This window comes from Microtus oregoni, unplaced genomic scaffold (genome assembly GCF_018167655.1).
Source record: "Microtus oregoni isolate MIOR12 unplaced genomic scaffold, Mior012 000172F_ref0000184, whole genome shotgun sequence".
Classification (NCBI taxonomy): Eukaryota; Metazoa; Chordata; class Mammalia; order Rodentia; family Cricetidae; genus Microtus; species Microtus oregoni.
Window position 1 is genome coordinate 246611 of NW_024544828.1, and position 23575 is coordinate 270185.

The window sequence follows — 23575 nt, forward strand, 5'->3', positions numbered from 1 at the left end:
TATGGGTACACACGTGAATACATGTAGTCTGAGGACCATTTGCAGTAGCCTTTGTCTTCCGCTGTGTGGGTCCTGGGAATTGAATTCAGGTCATCAGGCTTGGTGGTAACCCCCTTTTACCTGCTGAGCCATTTTGCCAGCCTAAAATGTAGATATATTTCAGGCCTTTGCTGCGTGTAGCGGTGCACAACTTTAATCCCAGTACTTGGAAGGCAGCAGCAGGCAAATCTCTGTCATTTTGAGGCCTGCCAGACCTATACATCAAATAGAATAGGTCAGTCAGAGATACATGAGAAACCCTCACCACCCCCAGACAGGGTTTCTGTGTAGCCCTTGCTGTCCTGGAACTAGCTGTAGACCAGGCTGACCTCAAACTCAGAGATCCACCTGAGTTCTGGGATTAATGTGACCCTTCTTTAAAAAAAAAAAAAAGAATAGCGGTTCTGGATGAAGAGATGTCTTGAGTGTGAAGATGAACTTGTGATTGTGGTTTCAAGCTTAATTACTGAGTAGACCTTAAGGTCAAAATGATAAAAAGTTTTTAGAAGGAATGGGACATGTTCCTTCAGCACTATGAATTCTCACCAAAATATAGCTTACTTCTGCTCTAGCAACTTGGGTCAGACTTTGTCCTCTGCCAGTTCATGGGTTCCATGAGGACAGAGACAATTTTCTGTATCTTTGATCTCAGATGTCACAGCCAACAACATCGTTGTCTTCGTGTGGTGCTCTATGAGAATGCAGTTTAGGTGGGGAGGTTATGAACCCTTCAGATAAGAAACTTGAGACTCTGAACAGTGTAAGTTTCTCTCCAGTGAGGATGAGGGACATAAAGAATCTAACACTTCAGTGTTGGGAAGGCTGGGACATTAAGTTCCTCTCAGAACTGTGGTCTGAGAAGGCATTTTAACAACCAAGTACAAGAGCTGGTGTCTGCTTTAGCGGTTTGCTCACAGTTCTTTTAGCTACACAACTCAGACCACAGGTACACAAATGGAGACACATGTGTATCCATTGACTCATGTACATACGTTTATGTACATATGTGCATTTTTAAGACAGTGCTTTTAAGTCCTGATTGACCTAAAACTTGCTATGTAAACCAGGCTACCTTGAATTTGGCTTTTATTCATATATTTATTAGGTGCAAGTGTGCTTCTGAATGGAGAGCCACAGAAGAGGCAAACGATTTGGAGTTAAGAAATAAGGGTTCTAGAATCACATGAAACTGCAAAGAAAATTATTTTGACTGATTTCACAGATTCTTAGTGTAAAGTACAGGCATAATGCTTAGAAAGGCAATAAATATCAGAGCTGGCTACACTATCTTAAAAATATTTTTACATTAGTGTGTGTGTGTTTATGAGTGCCAGTGTTTGTGTGGAGGTCAGAGGGCGGCTTCTGGGAGTTGGTTTCATCCTTTCATCATATGGGTTTTGAGGTCAAATTCAGGACCCCAGGCTTGGCAACAAGCTCCCTGATACCCCCATTCTGGCTACATTATTTAAAAGATAAGAATAAAATGCAGAACCTCTTGTTGAAAAACTAGTAAGGGGAAACATTTTCAAGAAGGCAGCAATCGAATGTGAAGGTGAGCACTAGGTGTTCCCTGGCCATGGGCCTCAGGTGACACAGGCTGTTGGTGCCTGACAGGTGGCGTGTCCTCATGTGTGTTAAATGATTAATGACACAGGGCCCTTCCTTTTTTGAGCCCAAGACTTACTCTTGTAAAAGGCATTTAACCTTAAAGTAGCTGCCTAAGAAAGAGTGTGACAGATTCTTAAGACACAGTGGTGGGCACCATTGTAGAATATCCATCTTAACATGAGCACTGGCAAATGTGGGCTGTTAGTCACTGAAGACACAGAAGTGCAGTTTGGAATGAAAACCCTCTCTTTGGATTGGATGCCTTTTAGTAGTTGTTACTGTCTGATAAATCATTTTTTTCTTTAACAGAAAGAACAAAGGTTTTTGAGTCCGACCTTTCTCAATTAGTTGATACTAAAATCTACTTCTGACTTGAGTATTTTCAACTTTAAACAATATAGAAGATGCTTCTTATGAATTATCTCATTAGATACCCACCAGGATTCTTGGGAGGAGAGTACAACCACTTAGCGGGGGGGGGGGGGGGGGGCGGAGTCGAAGAGATTATCCTTCAGTTAGTAGCAATCTGCCCTATCTGGATCCAAGACCATGACCCCAATGTGTCTGTCCTACCAGTAAGGTGGCTGATTTTCCTGCTCTGGTCTCAAGCTACTGCAAAGGCTGAAGTACATTAAACCTTAGGTGGGTAACACCAAGACTAGCCAACTGGTTATTCTGAGACACACATCTTCCCTCTAACCCCCAAGTGCCAGCTATCTTCCGACCTCTCAGAGTTGAGCATTTTCATCTTTATTGGAGATGAATATATTAAAAAAACGACCTAAACGCCCAGTGTTGAGACAGTCATGAATGGCATAGAAAAGACGTTGCTAGGACTTGACGTCCTATACAAATATCAAGTGTTGGGGAAAGGCTTAGCACCCTCGTCGTGAGCAGAAGTGATCCATCCTCCCATTGGCTTTCCTCAATAGTTTCACATCACAGCAGATACAGAGACAGACTTGTGGGCCTCCTAGTACAAGATAAAGACTTCATTAGGCTGAAGACTTAGTCTTCCAACCAGAGCCCCATAGCCCCAGGGCCCTTAGTGTCACATTCGATAGGTAAGGACTTGACAGACAGCAAATTACTCCATCCTTCAAAGAATGCAACAGTATGTGGGCATTTGAACTCCATACTTCTACCACTGTGCGTTTACAATGGGTCAGCTGTTCAACTTTCTTTACTCTCTGAATATTCATGATTTTAAAATGCTCAAACATGGAAGGTTTTAGTGGCTATACTTTGCCTGGCTATAAAACAGATGAAGAATGACTGAAATATTTTTTCTTCTGGTTTTTCGAGACAGGGTTTCCCTGTGTAACAGCCCTAGCTGTCCTGGGACTCGCTCAGTAGACCAGGCTGGCCTCGAACTCACAGAGATCTGCCTGTCTCTGCCTCCCAAGTGCTGAGAATAAAGGCGTGTGGCACCACCACTGGGTGACTGTGGAATTTTTAGGTTCTTAATAGCTTTTGTTCACTGTTGTGCACGCAGGGATATATCGACTCTGCAGCCCATTACCCCTGCTCAGAGGTCGTCTGTAAGGCCCAATAGAAATGCAGTCTGCTGAAGTGCTTCCAGGTGATGGGGCGTCTTCTTCCTCACGACACTACCAGTGCTTCAGTGCTATCTTCCTTTGCCTTAAGGACTGGGACGGATGCTGAGAAAGGATGGGATGGCTTATTCACATGTGCTTTCATTGCTTCAGAAGGCAAAGAGACCTAACAAAGCCTTTACAACCGCGAACGAACGAGTCTATCTCCCGCCACTCCCACCTCCATCCTCTATAAAGCCAGAAGGATGCTTTCCACTTCTCCCTTCCCACAGTCCCTAAAATCATGCAGACGACCAAGCTGATCTTCTGGGTGCTCCAGGTCTTTTCCTGATGTCTTTGTGAAGAAAGCATTTCCTCATTAGATGGACAAGCTGATACTCCTTCAGGATGGACTTTTCACCCTTCCTAGGTCTTCTTCATCTCCCATTCCTAAAGCACAGAAAGATGGGGAAAAGTCAGTTGTTGAGGTTCTAGTGGGACTGTAGGTTGGAACACTTACTGCATTCAGTATGAACAGCTCCAATGTCCAGGCCAAAGACCACGGGGCCCTGCTCTTCAGTGTCTGTGACCTTTAGTCCCTTTCTCCCCTCCCAGCAGAGTAGTTAGGATAGCCTTTTATTGTGAGACAAGGTCTCACTATGTATATTAGGCTGGCCTCAAATTCACAGTGATCCTCCTGCTTCAGTCTCCAAAGTGCTGGGATTACACACCTAGCCAGATTTAAAAATTTTTTTTGATGATTTTTTTTTATTTTATGTATATGCATGTTTTGTCTGTGCACTATGTGTGTGCCTGGTCAGAAGAGAGTATCAGATCCATGGAGTTACAGATGGTTGTAAGCCACCAGATGGGTGCTGGGAATTGAACCCCACTCCTCTGCAAGAACAAGTGTTTTTTGTTTGTTTGTTTTTGTCTTTTAATTTTTAAGACAAGGTTTCTCTGTGTAGCCTTGGCTGTCCTGGAACTAGCTCTGTAGACCAGGCTGGTCTTGAACTCACAGAGATCCGCCTGCCTCTGCCGGGGATAAAAGTACTGGGATTAAAGGCGTGCACCACCACTGCCCAGCGTTTGTTTTTACTCTTAATGCTCACCCTTCCACCTGCTTGTCCATAAACAAGGGAGGACTTGGAACATGCTCCTTTCTTTCTGGATTACTCATCCCTCGGCCCCATTTGTTTTCCTCATACTCTTCCCTAGTATGTGTATGTGTATATGGATATGAATATGGATATGGATTGTGTATGACCCTCTGCAAAGGCACTGACTATCAATGGTGAAAATAGCCACCCCAGCCGCTTGTCACCTTTCTCCTCTTCCTCTATTTTACTTCACAGTACTTACTATGACCTGGCATCACAGTCTTCATGGATGTATGCATCTGAAGTCATATCTTCCCGAGTCCCCAAGAGAAAGAAAGGCTGGTTTGGGTTTCTAGCTCTTCATCTTAAAGAAGAGGAAACCCCTTGGTCTCCACATTTCTTAGTAAGGTTGGGTACTTGTAGATCAAACTACCCAGGCAGATGTCAGTGTTAGCTTTCACAGCGACTTACTGGGCACACTGGCTGAGCTTGCTATCTTTTTCTTGATGGGGGGTAGGGTCTCACTATATAATCCAGGGCTGGTCTAGATCCCCCTGCCTCAGATTCAGGTGCTAGGATTGTAGGCGTGTACCACCATGTTCAACGTTGAATTTGTTTTTCAGTTCTACACCATTTTACCTGTGTATTCTGAAATCCAAAAAACCCTGAAACAGGCATATTTTCTAGGTGTTTTGGCACAAGCTCATTTGGTGGCAAAGCCCAATGCGGCCGGATATAAGATATTTTCTGTTCTATGCTCTACGTGTTACTCATATGCTTGAGAAATGTGTTGCAGTGTTTCCAATACATACCTTTATAAATCCCAAAATGTTCTTAACAGCTGTCCCCAAGAATTATACGAAGAGGTTAAGGACTAGTGTCATATAGTGAGCCCCGAGCCTCTCTGTCTTTGTGTTGCTTTCTTGCTTATCCTTGGGCCAGGTATTACCCCTGATCTTGTCTCCTCACTACCAGAAATACTGTTAGGCTCAAGCCAGATGGCAGCTTGTTAAAACCATGTTAATGCAGGGCGAGGAGTCTTCTGGCTTTACTGCATGGCTACACCCTCAGTTCTCCACCTTTCTCTCTGGGTGGCATTCTGGATTTTGGGATGGGTCCTGTATAAAAAGATCCAGACCAGTGAGTTGCCATTAGCTGAGCTCTTTCTGGGTTTACCTTGGCCTTCTGTAGCACCCTTCCTTGGTTGGAGGTGACAATGGATGGACTTCTCTTCCTCAGCTCAGAAACGCAGTTGACAGGGAGAGACTGCTCTGCAGCAGTGCTTTGGGGTTTATTTGTAGTTTCCTGTTCATGGCAAACCAAACCAAACCAGTGAGTAGGTGAGATACAGTGCCGTCTACCTGCACCCAACCTGCACTTAGAAGGAAAAGTGAACTTTAAATGAGAAAGCACTAGGCAAGCATGCTGGGGGCTGGGAGTAAAGACAGTGGCAGGCAAAGTCACAGAGTTCTCTCTATGCACCAGGCAGACATTGTATGGGTGGGCTTTTCCACGAGCCTGTGAAATAGGTACTTTTTATTAACTGCCCCATTTTACAGATGAAATCAGGAAGGTCAAGTTTCTGTGAAGGGTGACACGGTTGCTTAGTATGAGAGCTGGGATTCAAATCCCATAGCTGCCCTGTTTCTTCTGGGTGCCGCTGCTAGGGATTCAACGCAGTGCTTCATGTATATGCGCTTAACTTCTCCCTTAATGTTGGTGTTGTCTTCATGTCTACTCTATCTTCACCTGTTAAATCTTCCAGATAACTGCTTAATATTCAACTCCGTAAGTGTGTATATGTGCTGTCTACTTTTATGTAAACTTGACACAAGGTTCTGAGAGGAGGGAGCCTCAATTGAGAAGATGCCTTCATAAGTTCGGGCTGCAGCCAAACATGTAGGTCATCTTCTTGATTTGTAATTGATGGGGGCGGGGGGAGACCCATCCCATTGTGGGTGATGCCATCCCTGCTGCTCATGATCCTGTGTTCTAGACAAATGCAAGCTGAACAAGCCAGTAAGCAGCACCCCCACCTCCATGGCCTCTGCATCAGCTCTTGCCTTCAGGTTCCTGCCCTGTTTGAGTCCCTGTCCTGACTTCCTTCTCTGATGAGCAATGATGTGGAAATGTGAGCCAAATAAACCCTTTCCTCCCCAACCTGCTTTTTGGTCATGATGTTCCCTCATAGCAGTTAGTGACCCTAACTCAAGCAGTGTGAAATCTTACCAGCTAACCCTGCAAGACATGTAGAAAAGACTTAAGTTTTTCTACCTCCAGAGAATAATTAAAAGGATCAAAGGTGGCGTGGAAAAGGCACCGAGGGCACTGCTGAGAAGCAGTAGCTGCTAAGAAGGAATGGCTTCCAGCTGCTTCCCCAGCCCTCTGGGAATCAGATTCTCCATCTGTAAAATGAAGCTAAGGATGCCCCCAAAGAGAGGAAGTGTCGGGTGGCTTCAGATCACGGGGTGTGGTCTGCTCACAGGGAGTAGCTGGGAGCACAGCTCATACTTATCAGAAGAGCCAGTTTCGTTGTCTGAGCGCAGGGAGGGCATCAAATCATCCAGCAAACACTTGGCATAGTCCTATCATCCAGACTCCGTAAGAGGCAGGGCTATGATAAACACAGTCTAACTCCCGCGTTAGTGTTTGATGCTGGGGATCTAACCTAATGCCTCATCTATGCCAGGCATGTGCTCATCCCTCAAGTCTTCATGAAAACACAAAATACTTGAGGCAGAAGACAGACATTATACAAACAAGCACACCTATATGCATATTATTTCCTTCTAGTGGATCAGTATAAGCAGATGAAGAATGTATATGACCACTGGCAATTTATAGCAATGCTTTCTAATGGGGTAGTCCTGCCCTTCTTGGGATATGTGGAATTTTCTGGAAATGCTTCTGACTGTTGTAACTGGGAATGAAAACAGTGGAGTGGCAGAGAGGGGCTCGGAAGTGGCTGCCCCCTGGGGGAGGCACTGGACTCACCTGGCTCTTGTTCTTGTTGCTCACAGACAGGCCCAGGGCCGGGCCCCCTGCCAGGGACTGTTGCAAGCGCTCCTTCACAGCCACCAGCTTCAGCTCCATGTCGATCCTCTGCTCCTCTTTGGCACGACACTGAGCTTCTAGAGTGGCCACAGCCTCTTCCATGGCCTTCACCTTTGCTCCTGAGCCCAGAGAAACTGATGAGAAAGTCTGTGGGGCCTCAGTTGTTGCTGTCTCTCCTGGAGGACCTTTCTAGCAGTGCTGGTGTAGGTAAAAGACAGATTCTGGGGTGGGTTACCAGCCACACTCTGTGGTGTGGTCTTTAGCTGCCTAGCCTCCATCTTTAGGAAACAATACCCTAATAGTCCACTGCAGAACCATGGTTGCCCACTCATTCCCTACAGTTTGAGTAGGTGGGTCCCATGTAACTCAGGGGCCTGGCCCCCCGATCACCTCTCATCTTCTGCTCACAGTGATGGGTTTAGACTTTAGGGTTGGCTCGAATGGAGTGGAGCCTGGGATTTTGGTGGTGGTCACTGGGAAGAGGATCCCCTTTTGCTGGGGTGTTCAGAGGACTGGGTGAAGGCTTGTACTGTGCAGTTTCTATGTCACACAAAGGGGAAGAGAATGAGGTCATTTGTTTCCCTACACTTCACCACAGTCTGATCTCTCAGTTTTCAATTCGCGTTTTCGTGTGTGATGTTGGTTTCTGTTACTTGTGAACTGGAGTCATAGTTCAGAGCTTTCCACAGTCCAGGTTTTCGGGGAGGACCTTGCGCTTATATAGTTTAAACTGATACATTTTCATTAATGCTTCTGTCATGCTAAGAAGCTCCATTTGTATGTGGAGGAGTAGGGATTGAACCTAAGTGCTTGCACACTCAGAAGGGCTCTGCCACAGAGCTACACCTACAGCCCTCTATTAAAGAAAAGCTATTTAAAAAACCTTAAGGGGGCTGAAGAGATGGCTCAGGGGTTAAGAGCACTGACTGCTCTTCCAAAGGTCCTGAGTTCAATTTCCAGCAACCACATGGTGGCTCACAACCATCTACAGTGGTGTCCTCTTCTGGCCTGTAGGCCTGTATACAGGTAGAACACTGTATATACAACAAATAAAAATCTTTAAAAATATCTTAAAACACTTAAAACAGGGTCTCATATGGCCCAGACTTGCCTCAGACTGTACAATGGAAAAATGCCTACCTCTGAAGTGCTGGGATTATGGTGTGTGCTGCCATGCCTGGTTTATGTAGTACTGGAAATTGAACCTAGGACTTTGTGAATGCCAGGCAGGCATTTTACCAATGAGCCACAGCTCTAGCTCAGTCCAGAATCTTCTCCATCCTTTAACTTCCACTAGAAAGCTTTACAGTCATGTTAGATGCATCCATTCATTGCTTTAGTAGTGGTTTATTGAATTCTTACTACATATCAAGCATTGTCCTAGACCCTTGGGATGGATCAGTGAAGAAATCAGGCAAAGGTCTTCACTTGTGTAATCTTATATGTATATATGTATGACAAGTATAAGCAAAAGTAATGAATATAACAACTTATGCATACTGCAAATTGATACAGACAAAAACGTTGGCTAGATAGTCAGTCTGTTCCAAATCATGGCTCTTACCGCTGGAAAGTTCCTGTCCTTTGTTTGTTTATGGGGGATTGAGTCCAGGGCCTTACACATGCTAGCAAGTGCGTGTGCTCAACCACTGAGTTACACCTCTAGTCCCACACATTTTCCTTATACTGAAATCAAGCTGCTTTTCCTTGCCATCCTCCCGTGTTGTTTATTCTCTTGCTCGTTTAATTTTTTTTTTTTTTTTGATACAGGGTCTCACTATGTAACCTTGGCTGTCCTAGAACTTGGTATGTAGATCAAGCTGGCCTCCAACTCATGGAGATCCATTTGCCTGCTGGAACCAGAGGTGTGTTCTACCACACAAGGTTCCAAGTGTTCATTCTCTGGTTTACCAGAAGTCCTTATCTTAGGCCTGTTGAGATCTATGGATGGGCTCTAGGGTTGGGCCACTGAATTTGTCTGTACTGTCCTGATGAAGTGTTTTGTTCTTAGGGAAGAGCCCATAGGTTCAGCGCTCTAAAAGAGCCATGTGTGTTCTGTAAGGTAGGACTTCCTATTCCCCGGAACATATGGGAGACAGCCAAGCAGAAGTGTGGTAAACTGCCGCTAGGTAAAGGATACAGAGAAACACAGTAAAAAATGTGGTTAGAGAAGCCCAGAGCAGGCAGGGCCTGGTGAGGTCACTGGATTTCAGAAAGGGATCCTGGAAAAGATCAGTGTTCATTAAACCTAGCCCTGGACCACTGTTTGACATCTGACTGAATAGATGCAGCACCCAGATGCCGAGGCATGCTTCTGCTCTCCACGCCACTGTAGTCAGGCCGTCTCTTACTACAGGGAGCTCCACAGTACTGGGGGGCTTCTCATGCTCTATCTGGAAGCACTCACTAAACTCCCAGCACTGTCTTGAGTCAGGATGAATGATAATGAGGAGAAGGGGGTGAAGCCTAACTCTCCCGAGTGGAAAACTAGGAGATCTGTGTAAGAGGCCTCTCCTTATTGTGCCAGGGGACGTCTCAGGCTGAGTCACCCCTGTGCATTCAGGGCCACACCTTGCCAGGTACCTGGGTTGTTCCGGATGGCTTCCTTCAGTTCCTTCTTCTCCTGTCGCAAAGCCATCAGTTCTGTCCGAATCATCTCCTTCTCCTTTTCCAGCCTCTCTTTTTCTACCAGGTACCTGCGGGCATCCTCCTCAGCCCGGTTCTTGCCATATTTGTATTGATTGGCACCTACGGAGATACAGGACAGCAAGAGGTCCGCGGGTCTGACCTCTGGGGAGGCACACATGTGGCGTTAGCTTGCCTCTCACCTTGACTTCATCCGTAACATATGGATGGTTAGGTCCTCTTATGTAAGTGTATCTAGTGTGACTCCCCTGAGGAATAGGAAAGAACAGGGGAGCAGCACAGTGCAGGGGCTGGGAACCAGGCAGACCTGGGTTTGTATTCTTTCTTCACTGGGTGTGTGATGTCACACTGAAATGATCGGTGTGCCTTTCCCCAAAACCTCAGGGTCCATATGCACAAAAATAAAGATACTGATAACATTTAGCTTCCAGGAGGCAGTGAGGTTTAAAGGAGATAATCAAGAAAAAGTATTTAATATAGTATCTAGCAACTAATTAGTGCTTAGTAAATGTTAGGAAATAATGATAGTAGTATCATATATACTAGAGCAAAATTTGTGAGGTCTAACCCATTTTGCTTTGTGGAAAGTGTGCTTTGAATGAGTCAAGTCTCAGGTATTTGTAGACAAAGGAAGATGCCTACATCTAACTCAGATCAGACCCAGGCCAGGGTCAGGCCCTGCTCGTTGTACAGCTGGGGAAGGGTGGAAGAGAGAAAGCCCCAGCAGTGTGCTGTAGGTCCAGCACCACGGTGGACAGGACCATGCTGTTCACACAGTGTGTGCTCTGCTCAGCCACCTGCCTGAATTCCCACTTAACCTTCCTCTATCCCTCATGTAACTTACTTGGTTCTGCTCATCATTCATTTTACTGCCGAGGAAGCCAGGCACAGAAAGGTTAGGTTCCACTGTTTGTGGCACTAGAGACAAGCTGGACATGTGTCTGTCTTACTCTAGGTGATGAGGTCACGAGCACAGAATCTGTATACGTGATATCCGTGGCCTCAGAAGAGAGCAAGATAGCCATCTAGGCAAAAGGGGGGGAGGGTGGCCCAGATGCCACGCCTGCTGACTTGGACTCTGGCTTCCAAAGCTAGAAGAAACAAGCTGTTGTTTTTGAAAGGTCATCTAGCTTAGGATGTTTTGTTAGAGCGGACTGAGGAGCAGGGCGGCTTTCCTCCTGTGTGCCTCAGGACATCACTGAACTACACCATGTGGCTTCGAGCCTCTCCAGGAGCCCTGTGACTTCAGCTGTGGTTCACAGCCCCTGGAAAGAGGGTGGAGACGCCAATGGTCCTCAGGCACAGCAGCCCCATGATCACAGCTCTTACAGCCTGAGCCCATGTGAGAGATTTGATTTAAAAACAAACAAAACAAACAGGTCTAGGTTTTATACTTTTTGTTGATGTTGCTATTTTGTGATTTCTTTAATCTTATATATTGACTTCAATTTTCTACTTTGTTTATCCATCGATTTATATTTTATTTTTTTGTTTTTTTCCAAGACAAGGTCTCATTATGTAGCTCTGGCTGTCCTGGAACTCACTATGTAGGCCATGTTGACCTCAAATTCACAGTGATCTGCCTGCTTCTGCCTCCTGAGTGCTGGGATTCAAGGTGTGGGTCTCATTCTGCAGCCCTAGTCTTTTTATTCATGCAGACAAGGCTGGCCTGGAGCTTGCAGCGATTGTCCTGTCTTTGTCTTCTGAGTGCCGGGACTACAGCATGTCAATTACATGAAGAACGGTTTTCCATTTTAAACAGGTTTTTTCAAAGCCCTGTATTTCTAGCACCTAAGCAAGAAGCTTATCAAGAACACTATGCATCCCTTCCTCAGGGGACCAGATAGGAGAAAGGACTTATTTAAAGTTACATAGCAGTGTCTCCGCCAAGTGAGAACCGAAGACCGGTTTCCCCAGTCTGAGGAGCTATGATTTATATATACTAATGCAAGGGACCAGGGAACAGAAACATTTCACTTCGTTTTTTAAAAGAAGCCTTCAAAAAGCAAAGACTAGAATGTCCAGGTGCATGGGAAAGAAACCTTAAGAAAGAGTACGTTGTTCTCTAGGAAGCTGGCTTGCTCTAGGGTGGCCCTAGTGAGTCTCTTGTGTGCTCTGGAGAGCACAGATGGGGACACAGAAGTGAGCTGTGGATCTTGTGACACACCTGCTCAGGGACTGGGGAGGGACTGATTATCAGTTTACTACCCTAGATCAGAGACCACAAACTTTGGTCTTCTGGAAAAGATGAGCACGCACTCTCCCCCACCCCCTGTATATGCTTATATACCTTTAAACACTCAACTATTATATAGATAATATTCTTGCAATATAAAAACATTTAAATTAGCATCTATTTATTAAGAATTCACACACCGGGTGGTGGTGGTGGTGGTGACACATACCTTTAATCCCAGCACTCGGGAGGCAGAGGCAGGTGGATCTCTGAGTTTGAGGCCACCCTGGTCTACAGAGTGAGTTCCAGAACAGCCAGGGCTACACAGGGAAAACTCTATCTCAAAAGTAAAAAAGAATCCACATGAAGCTCAATTTTTGGCCTTTTGAGTAATCGGGAAATGCTGAGTGGGGTCTCCTGGGTAAGCCAAGCAGAGTTTACCTCTGGAGTGAGGACCCAAGCACTCCAGTCTCGCTGCAAACCTCCCTCCACTCTTCACTGGCTCAGTGGCCATACCATTATGGTCACTTTCTTTTTGTGTCTCTTGCTATGCTGGGGACCGGGTCCTTACATCTTCCCATACCTGGCAAGTGCTCCCACACTGCCCAGCCCCCACTCCTTCTCTTAGGGTAGAGTGTTTACTGTTAGACTGCTTCTACTCATTTTTCTCCCTTACCCCTGGAGAAATCTGGTATTGAGGCCCCCGCAGTGTTCTCCTCTCCCTCCCTCAAGCAGGAGAAAGACCACAGAACTCACTGGAGGCATGGCGCTTGACTTTGACCTGTGGGTCCACACGATGGGACTTCTCACTGCAGGAGGAGGCATGGCGCTTCACCTGAGCCCCAGTGGGGCGCTGGGGCTCCTCATCCTGGGCACGGGGGACAGAGGTAGAAGTTTAAGTTCAGACAGGGAGCTTCTGGCCAGCTCCTTTGAGATCTGGCCTTACAGATATAGGCTGGTGCTGCTCTCTACAGTACAGTAAACGATACCTTACTAGCAGTATCGTTTGAACCCCATACCTTTCTGTGCCAGGTAAAAGGCAACCTTAAATTGGCGTACTTACTGAGAGGACAAATGAGAGGGCTCAGGGAATTGCAGGTGGCTGCCTCTATTATAGGCATTTTGTCCTCCTATCATTTGAAAGTGTTTTTCTATTTTCTGAATTGCTAATGCCGTCTTCCCTCAGAAGAGGAGGAGGAAAAGGAGGGAAGCAAAGGCATGGAAGAGAGGAGCCAATGGCAGAGGTGATGCACCTTATTAAACTGACTGCATTTGTTGTCTTAGAGCATTTCCCATGCTCCAAGCCTAGCCAGGGTCTTGAAGCCTGGTGTGATTGATACATTAGTGTCACCTAACCACTTTATTAGGAACAGTACTGTTACTTCTCTGGGCAGAACGTCCCACTGCCTGGGCACTGTGCTATTTTCTTTCTTTCTTTCTTTCTTTCTTTTTTTTTTTTTAACACAAATCACTACATTTTGTTCTCAAAATACTCCTAAGAAGAGAAGGACCAGCACACTCACGTGGAGGTGGGAAGTGGGAATCAGGGGGTCTGAAAGGCAAAGCAGAGGTCCCTCTGACTCCAGCCTTCATATCTGAAGTGTTTGGGTTTTTGTTTGTTTGTTTGTTTAAGACCGGATCTCACTACGCAGCTCTGGCTGGCCTCAAGCTCAGAGATTCACCTGCCTCTGCCTCTTGAGTGCTGGGATTAAGGGCATGTGCCACCATACCATATAGGCATGTATGTATGTATGTATCCATCTATCTATCTAGATACATACACACACACACATATATATATATGCATATAGAAACCCGGCTATGCATATATGAAGTGCTAAACTACCCAGTTACTAGATTTTCTGCAACCGAGCAAAACCTTCAAGTTGCAGTGAAGAAAGACCTTGGGCACAAACGGGCAGGTTGGGGATGTTTCTAGAAAAGGGGAACCATGAAAGTGAGGACTCAAAGCATCTTCTAGTCCAGGCAGGTCCTGGCTCACAGACGTGCCATGTCCTCAGCAGCTTTGTTCCCTCTCCTCTAGATGCAAGGCCACCCACCCACTCATATCTGGTTGCAATGTACCTGTCTTCTGGTTTTTTTTTTTTCCCAGAAGGCACAGGGCATGCCACTGAGAGCAGGTGGGTTAGTGAAGGCATTTTCTCTGAAGCAAAGGATAAAGTGGGCAGTGGAGGGGAGAGAAGACATGGAAGGAAGTCTACCTGCACCTTTTCATAAGGAACCTCATCGTAGACACGGGGCTCAGGCCACTGATCCTGGCAGGATTGTGCGTACCTAGAACATGAAAGGTTTAATGATGTTGGTGACATTTTGTGGCATATGCTGCCTTCGTGTCTTCTCTCATTGGATGTTGGCAGCTGCTTTTTTTCTTTTAAATTTTACTCTTTTTAGTTATTTTTATGTGAACTGGTGTTTTGCCCACATGCGTATCATCTGTGGGAGGGTGTCAGATTCCTGGAACTGGAGTTATAGGCAGGTGTGAGCTGCCATGTAGGTGCTAGCTAGAAATTGAACCCAGGTCCTCTGGAAGGGCAGCCAGTGCTCTTAACCACTGAGCCACCCCTCCAGTCCCCGACAGCAGTTTGTTTTTGTTTTTCGAGACAGGGTTTTTCTGTGGCTTTTCGAGCCTGTTCTGGAACTAGCTCTTGTAGTCCAGGCTGGCTTCGAACTCACAGAGATCCGCCTGCCTCCCAAGTACTGGGATTAAAGGCATGCGCCACCACGGCCCGGCCCGGCAGCAGTTTTTAATATAGACTGAAAGGTTACACGCTTGCGAGGACTGCACAGGCACGCCTGAGTCTCACAAGTGACAACAGGTGGCACATTCCCAGAATTCTTTCTAAGTCAGCCGAGAGACCCCAGAATGGCAACAAGCAGGCTATGCTTCCCACAAAGGCGAAAGTGCCATCCTTCCCAAGGAAGCGGACTTCCTGAGCTTGCCCCACCCCTTCCGCCCAATGCTCAAGGCTTCATGGAGCCTGGAAGTGGAACAGGTCAGGGGTGGGTCGCGGAACTGAGGCAGGAATCCCCCCCACCCCCCAGCGGTGCGTCGTGGAATCACTCTTACAGGAAGGAGTTGCGCCCGGCACTGACAATGCTGGTTAGGGTCTCCACATCCACGTAGTCATAGTGCAGGGCCTCTGGGGTGACTTTGGAGCCCATCTCCACCAGCAGCAGCCCTAGCCAGCGGCCCATGTCCTCTGAACAGCTTGCCTGGGGAGAGGAGGCACAGTGCAGTTCACTTTCACACCGTGAAGCCTTCTGGCTGCTTGCTCACGTCATAGAAACCCACAAATGTTTATAAGTCCTCAGGACTTAGTGAAGGAGGAAGAATTAGACTAGACACACATGCCGGAATCCAAGGCTCCTGAATTCTCTCAAGTATGTACTCAAAAAGCTATGTCCTCCGAGGGGTCCTCCCTGATGACTCCTATAAGATGGTATATCCCTACCCTCCACCCTCTGGGCTTTTATATCTGACCCTTTGGATGTAAAAACAACATTTCAGGCTCTCAAAACTTCTTCCTTTCCTCTCCTTCCATGCTGGGGATCAAACCCAGGGCGCCTTGTGTATTCAAGGCCTGGCTTTATCACTGAGTCACATCTCCAACCCCAAAACATATATTGTTTAAAAATTATTTTTATGTTATGTGTATGACTAATTCTTTTTCTTGCATGTATGTATGTGTACTGCATTAATGCCTGGTGTCTGCAGAAGCCAAAACCCCTGGAACTGGAGTTACAGATGGCTGTGAGCCACTTTGTGGGTGCTGGGAATCACTACAGGGTTCTCTGCCAAAGCAGCAAGTGCTTTTAACTGCAGAGCCATCTCTCCAGCCTCCATATTTATAATTAATTTTCTACATAGGAAATTGCTCATACAACTCAAAATTTTCTTAGACTGTAATTACCAAAGCATTACAGAACCATTTATGGGGAAATTCCCCAGGTTAAACTGCTGGCCAGTTAAACATATCCTTAATTCTGATGTAAAGAGCATGATCACAATACCAGTTAGCTAGTGATGGCAAACTTAAGTAAAGAAATAAATGAAACATGGTTTTTAAAGAGGGAAAAAAACCTTAGAAAACTCTGTGTAAGTTAAGGGAAACAAGAAACTCAACAGGAGGATGCCGAGATAATAGTGTTTGAAGCTAAAAAACAAGGCAGGTGGAAAGGGTACAGGCACTCCTCCAGCCTTGAAAAATCACGTGGCTGCCCTGGCCTGTTTGTCTATAACGTGGGCAGGTGGACATTTGAACTTCCCTGTGTCAACATTGTGAATTCTAAGCATCCCAAGGGCTGTCACAGGGAGTGTGTGCTCTGAACAGCCTCAGAGAGGAGGGTGGTGCCAGCAGGTAGGACGGGTGGTGAGCAGGCGGCACTCGTGCATTGTTCAGTGTGGGCCTGCTAAGCTCAGTGTGTGCTGGACACGGTGCAGAGATCTAGAAAGAGAAACAGAGTCCGAAAATGTGACTGCGGCCCTGCCAGTGTGGAGCTGGAGGGATCTTAACTCTGTGTGGGGAAACTCTCTGTAGAGGCTGGAGTTGCTCAGGGGCAGGGACAGGCACCTTGAAGGGCAGCGGGTTTCCTGAGGTCGATGCCTCCTGCGGGGAAGGTCTGAGAGAGAACTCCAGAATCAGATCCCAGTCAGACCGCAGGAGATGCCTGTTGGACCTGGAACTGTAAGGTCAGGGCAAATAAGCAAACCTGGGCTCTAGAATTAGGGCTGCCAGAATTAGGCTAGAAAAACACAGTGTGCTCTGTTGGGTTTGAACTTCAGATACACAACAAATAACCTTTCAGTGTAGGTGTGTCTCCAAATCACCCAGGATACTTTCATATGAAAAACACGATTCCTTGTTTATTTGGAATTCCAGCATCCCTGGTGTCCCCTATGTTACCTGACAAGCACGTTGGGTTCTTTCCCCAAAGTTCCTGTGGTAGAGTAGCCACAAGCTGACACCCCCACCCCCTACCCCTACCTTGACTCTCTCCTCTCACCTCCAGGATGGCCACCTCCTGCCGATTGCGCAGGATCCTGAAGGCAAACGGGTGCCTGGGTCCAAAGCCTGGGGCTACCTCACAGCCGCCAAGGGCAATGGCATTCACATGGGTGTGCAGGTCCGTGCGGTCTTTGTGGAAATAGAGAGTGTTACATTTGAGGCGGCACCACCGTTCCTTCCAGCCTTGGTTTACCAGCACGTTTAGGTAGCCTGGAAAAAGAGACGGCCGAATGACCTGTTATAGCCCCCTGGGCAAAGGCTCTAAGGGGTACCTACACAAGCCTTGTGATGGAGCTGGCAGGAAGGCCTGGCACCTTAGGCATCCTCCTCTCTGAGTCTCAGCTGCCCAGCTGTGAGCGCTCACTGACGATGCTATTCCTGCATCCTTTTACGGCTCCAGGACCACACCAAGTGTGATGGAAATGGCCGACAATCCTAGAGAAGGCCTACAAAAGCTACAACTGCCCCCTCCACTCCGCCAAACTGAATTTTCTGCTAAGATGGAAAGTGACGATGATGCTGGCACCTAGCGGCAGCACATAGAAATGTCACCACAGTAAGGATTTGTAAACCTAAGCAGACAGCTGTGCAGCTGACCACAGATGGAGCTAGAATCAGCTCTGAGCAGTTTAGGTTTTTATTTATTTTTATTGCTTTTTTCTTTACCACAGCATGTTATGAGTCAACGACCATGAAATATTTCTTTATAATCACAACATTTATTTATTTATTTATTTACTAGTTTTTCAAGGCAGTGTTTCTCTGTGTAGCCCTTGTACTGGAACTTGTCCTGCAGACCAGGCTGGCCTTGAACTCACAGAGATCTGCCTGCCTCTGCATCCTGGAGTGCTAGGATTATAGCCACTAGGCTATAATAGCCACTAGGCTATAATTGCAGCTTTTAAACTAATAGAGTATTTCTGCATATCTGAAACAGATGATTTTATTTTTTTGCTATGCTGGGTATGGAACCTGGGATCTCACCCAGCTAGGCAAATGCTCCACCATTGAGACACACTTCATCCCCTTTAAGACAGGTGATTATCTACTGGATTAGAGTACATGGACCACAGCACTTGTATGAAAGAAGCAATGCCTTCTCTGCCAGACACTTTTTACTAAGATGTATTATCTTAAAAAGTACTTAACATTTTAATTCCAATTTCCTCATCAGACTAGGCTGCAATCTATATACACTTACATATATATATATATATATATATATATATATATATATATATATGTAGATAAACCAGAAACCACAGTTCTTCAAGGTGCTTGACCCTCCCGGCAGGCAACCCCAGTCTCTGCAAAGTTTCCTACACCGAGTTAAGGTCCTTCTAGCTCAAAGACAGCAGCCATGTTTTTGTGTAAATTTTATTTTTCTAGCTTATAAAGGCCAGGAGATAAGCTACATAAACATATAAATGAAACTTATATACTTTTGTTGTTGTTTGTTTTTGAGATAGGGTCTAGGCCTCTGACCTTGAACTTGCTATGGAGACACACAGATAACCTTGAACTCCTGACCCTGCGGCTTCCAGCTCCCTAGTTCTGGAATTACAGGTGTGTATCACCAAGGCCAGCACATCTGGCACGTGAGATGCTGTGAATTTTCTCCTCTCTCACATTAGCAGAGGAAGCTGAAGCCTACAGGTGGACAGTGGTTTGATTGAGTTCACAGGAATCCCAGATACGATGGTCAGTGAATTTCCCTTTCCCTGGGTCGTCCTTTCACCCATGGGAGTGAAGGGATGCATACCATGGATTTGACAGAGTGGAGTCTAGCCGTCTAGAGGAATGAGCCAGGGCCGAGGTACTGAGAGTTTTCTGGCATCGGCCCCAGGGCCTGGGTTCAAGGGCCTGCACTTCCTTCTTCTGAGTCAGGACTTACCGCAGCACGGAACCTCATTCTCACTGGAAAATGTCTGCAGGTCCTCTCCCAGCGCCTTTTTCTTGGAGAAACTGATGATGCGCGTGATCTTCCGGCCTGCAGCCCTGCTCATGGAGCCCTTTAGCTCAGCGAGGCTATTCTTCTTCCCTTTGCCTGGCAGCACAGGAGTGGGTCACAGGGGATGATGGGGAAGGTCCCACTTATACCCATTTCTTCCCAACAGCCCTTGCAAGCTGCATACAGGGACTAGCCTGTAATTCGGCATACGAAAGGCCCAGTGGCCTTACTCAGGTCTCTGGGACACGCTCTACCACTCTGTAAGTGTGACAAAGTCCCTCCCATCTTTGACATTCTCCACCATAGGCAGTGGACTCCTACCATGTTCACAGGCTTCTCGGCGGCTCAGGGTGGAACTGCTGTCATTCATGCCCAAGCTGTCAGAGTCCGAGTTCTGTTTCTCTTGGGACAATCTCTGGGGAAAAACACAGACAGCCTCACATCAGCGAGATTCTTAGAACTCCTTTATAAGCCCAGGCTTCTTCCAACTCTCCAAGCAACAGCGATCATGTATCTGATACCACCCCAATATTATCAGGAAGGTAGCAATGATCATGTCTTCAGGTTACTCTATGGGGAGAGCAGGAGCACTGATTATAACGCATTGATAGCAACATCCTGGAATATGCATTATATTTGGCAAATGAGAGAGAAGGGCAAGCATTGACAGGGAATGTGAATGTAATCCAGTAGCACTGCAGGGATGGACAAGAGTAGGCAACCCTGGACGCTGAAGAGCCCCTGAGCAAACTGATCAGGATGAAGTTCCAGAAAGGGATGGACCAAGATGACAGCATACAGGAAAAGGGGTGACGATGTTTTCAGAGAAGTTGTGATAAGACCCAATGATCAGTAGACATCCATTATAGCTCTATCTTGAATAAGAGAATGAAGGAACACACACACACACACACACACACACACACACACACACACACACACAAAACCTTTGTTGCCAGTCTATTAATAACCATACCTTTGTTAATTCACTAATGAATTCATATGCTACAAAGGAGGTAGAGCAGAAATCATGGAAGAAATCCTAATGCTACTATTCCCTATTAGCTGTGGGAATGGGGAGGCACCTAGCAGAAAGTGGATGAGCATTTGAAGAATTTGGTCTGTAGGTTTTGAAACTGAAGTTACAGCCCTGTTCGTTCTGCAACAGTGTGCATATAGCAACTTTTCCACCAGGGTGGGAAACAGAGAGGAAGACCATGAGTTTGTAATGAATTCAGTGATGATCCTTCAATCTCGTGACCCCGTGGAAAGAGACCCCACCAACACAACATCCCAGCTCTTCTTCCACCAGAATGACCTCCTTAAGTACATCAGTTACCCTCTCCTGGTCCACTCAACCACGGCAGAGAACTCCACGGCATGGTTTGCCCTACTGTTGCTCTATGGAGCCTCTGCAATGCATAAGAGGCCGTACCATAGTGTGTACCCGCACGCCCACACCCCTCTCCAGTGCTGGCCGTACCATAGTGTGTACCTGCACGCTCACACCCCTCTTCCAGTGCTGGCCGTATTATAGTGTGTACCCGCAATTCACACCCCTCTCCAGTGCTGGCTGTATTATAGTGTGTACCTGCATGCCCACACCCCTCTTCTAGGGCTGCTTTCCTATGGTCTGACTAACTGGTAAAAGCTAAGTGTGGGCAGGGCTCCTTCAGTTCACTTCACAGGAATCCATGTTCCCTAACACTCCAGCCATCCCAGGCTCCCAAGTCCATTTCCTGTCCCTGTCCAAAGCCAGCTCTAACAGCTCCCCAACTCTAGACCATGCCACGCAGGCCACTTTCAGTTCCACATCTCCTCGGCTCTACTGCCCATCCCTGCTACTTAAAGCACCTTTTCTATTTTAGTTTTGCCCTTTTCATCCTTGTCTGAGGCATCACTTGCTTGGGAATATTCTTGAGCCTCTGAGACAGGATCATGCCTCCCTGACACTCACCAGGAACCTGGCACTGTCTCTTTTAGCTTGTACCCAGGGTAGCAGATATAATACAGTATGATGGTTTTTGACTCATGCCTGCCTGACCATTGGACTGCAAGTGTACTGATTTCTGCAGAGGGTCTGGATTTGCCCAGTGGTTGTTCAGGCTGCTCTATTGCAGTAGTAGAGTCCCAAAGAGGCAGCCTGTGTGGGCTCAAATGCTAGCTCTGTTCCTTATTTACTATGGGACTTGGTTACAGTGTTCCTTTCCGAAAACCTGTCTCCAACACAAGCATCCCAGAAGTGGGACTTCTGAGAAGTGACTGGATCCTAAGGGCTCTCTTCCTTCAGTGGATTTACTCATGGCTAAATTTAGCTCTCTGAAACTGATCGAAGGCAGTGGAACTCGTTAGGCCAGGTGTCCCTGGAGGGCCTGGCCTGAGAAGACACACATCTGGTCCCTTCCTGCCTCCCTGTCTGCTTTCTGTCTCTTATGAGGTGAGCTGCACCGCCTGTCTCCCTGTTTCCCACCTCCTCCTATTATTGCAACACAGCACCATGGTGATGCTTGGCCTCGCCCAAGGCCCACAGCATGTTGCCAGCTGACTGGGGCTGAACCAAAACAAGTCATTCCTCCTTTAGCTGTTTATGGCAGGTATGTTGTCGCAGAGACTAAAGTGACCACCAGGCACCTGCCACTCTGCTGCTTAGCTCGTAGGATGCCACAGGTGTGTGTGTGTGTGTGTGTGTGTGTGTGCGCGCGCGCGCGCCTGTGCTTAGTGCCCATTACCTGACTCAGAGAAGTCAACTGGAGACAGACATACCTTGTCCTGATCCAGCTTACACAGGAAGACTGGAGATCGGGGGGCCTCCAAGCCCTCTGCTCCCCCACATGGCCGGCTGACCTCGCGGATAACCTGTGAAGAGAACACGGGGTTGGGGATAGGTGTGCGGGAAAGCTCTGGGGAAAGAAGCATGGCTGGGATTTGTGGGAGCAAGCCTGTTGTGAAGATGGATTGGGGCCACCAGGAGGCAGAGTAGGGCTGAAATGGCCATCTGCACAAATGCAAATTTATCAGAGCCTGACTGGAAGGGCTCCCTACTATAAGAACACTGCTCTCTGCAGAGGAGAGTGAGGCCGTGGGTAGGAGAGATGTGAATCTTGAAGATTCACAAAGGTGAGGGGGCTTAAGTGACAGCTAGGACTTTTGCTTTCAGTGACATGGGAAATTGATTCGGGGCCCTTTCACTTACGCAGGGTCCCAGGAATAAGCATGCAGATGATAAAATGTAAAAAGTCACCATCTAAGCTGAGCGTGGTGGCGCATGCTTTTAATTCCAGCACACAGGCAGAGGCAGACAGATCTCCGAGTTCGAGGCCAGCCTGGTCTACAGAATGAGTTCTGGGACAGCCAGGGCTAAGAAGGCACCATCGGATGGTCTCCTAGACAACAGCATTTATCCCCACAGCGGTCTGTGATCCTCAAGATACAGGTGAGGATGATGTGACCAGGGAGGTAAAGGCACTGGTAGGAGGCAGCAGAGCCAGACTCTGAAGTAGGCTGCGAGGCTGCCAGCTAGGTGAGCCTTGGACCAGTACAGAGGACCAGCATGGCCAGGCAGATCCCTTTGAACTCTGGGCCCAAGACTCCTACGTTTGACTCACAGGGACCCTGAAGCTTGAGGCTCCTGAAGACAAGTTCTCTCCCTTCCTTCCCCTCTGGACACAAAGGTAGGGATGGGAATACCAGACATTCCAGGGAGAGCTGGTTATCACCGGAAGGAAGGGAGGAGGGAGGAGGAAGTAAAAGGAGGACTCTGGCTTCATTGTTCCAACCGGAACGTAAGAGAGGAGAGCAGGGAGAGAGTGGAGTAGACGGACGGGGGTCTGCTGGAGAGAACTGGAGGCAGGGTAGAGCCATGACCACCACCACCACCAGAAGCCAACCAACGCTACAGCTCACTTATTGCCTGGCAGGCACTATGCCAACTCTTGTTGAATCCTTAAAAGAACCATTTAACAGATGAGGAAACTGAGGCACAGGGCAAGTAATGCCATTTGCATAAGATCTCATGGCTCTCTGGCACTTGAACTCAAATCCATGCACCATCAAAGTCTTCCCTCACCATCACGCTGCCACCACGCCGACTTTGGAATAGACCTGCTTAGCTTCACATCTTGGTCCCAATCACGTGATGCTGTCTGTGACCTCTGGCAATCACTTTTAAGTTCTCTGTGCCTCAGCTGCTCACCTTTGAATGTCAGTAACAGCTCCAATGGTCATATGCATGAGGCTTTGGCACATTGGACAGTACGAAGTGGTTAATACATGGTGGCACCCTCTGACACCAGAAGATGCTGAACTCCAGTGGCTATCACAACAATGCACATTCCCATCTAAAAACAAGAAGGAGATCTGTCCTCCCCCTATTTTTAAATTAGAAGGGCTAGCCGGCCCTTCAGTTTCAAAGGCATCAAGCACACCATTCCAGGAGTGGA

General features: G+C 47.1%; 1 protein-coding gene across 2 annotated transcripts in view; it reads right to left on the reverse strand.

Moving 5' to 3' along the window:
* Window positions 1–2252: 2252 nt before the first annotated feature.
* Window positions 2253–23575, reverse strand: part of LOC121445290 (actin filament-associated protein 1-like 1) — a 58060-nt gene continuing 36737 nt past the window's right edge. The window contains exons 9-19 of one of the 2 annotated variants that reach the window (XM_041647345.1): window positions 21900–21992; window positions 19458–19551; window positions 19080–19232; window positions 17184–17395; window positions 15247–15392; window positions 14387–14453; window positions 12915–13026; window positions 9920–10084; window positions 7277–7455; window positions 5459–5587; window positions 2253–3632 (exon numbers count right to left, since the gene is read on the reverse strand). In XM_041647345.1, coding sequence (XP_041503279.1) covers window positions 3609–3632; window positions 5459–5587; window positions 7277–7455; window positions 9920–10084; window positions 12915–13026; window positions 14387–14453; window positions 15247–15392; window positions 17184–17395; window positions 19080–19232; window positions 19458–19551; window positions 21900–21992 — 1374 coding nt within the window. In that variant the 3' untranslated portion in view covers window positions 2253–3608. Of the gene's footprint in view, window positions 3633–5458; window positions 5588–7276; window positions 7456–9919; window positions 10085–12914; window positions 13027–14380; window positions 14454–15246; window positions 15393–17183; window positions 17396–19079; window positions 19233–19457; window positions 19552–21899; window positions 21993–23575 lie in introns of both variants that reach the window. The other variant, XM_041647344.1, reaches the window with a different exon arrangement.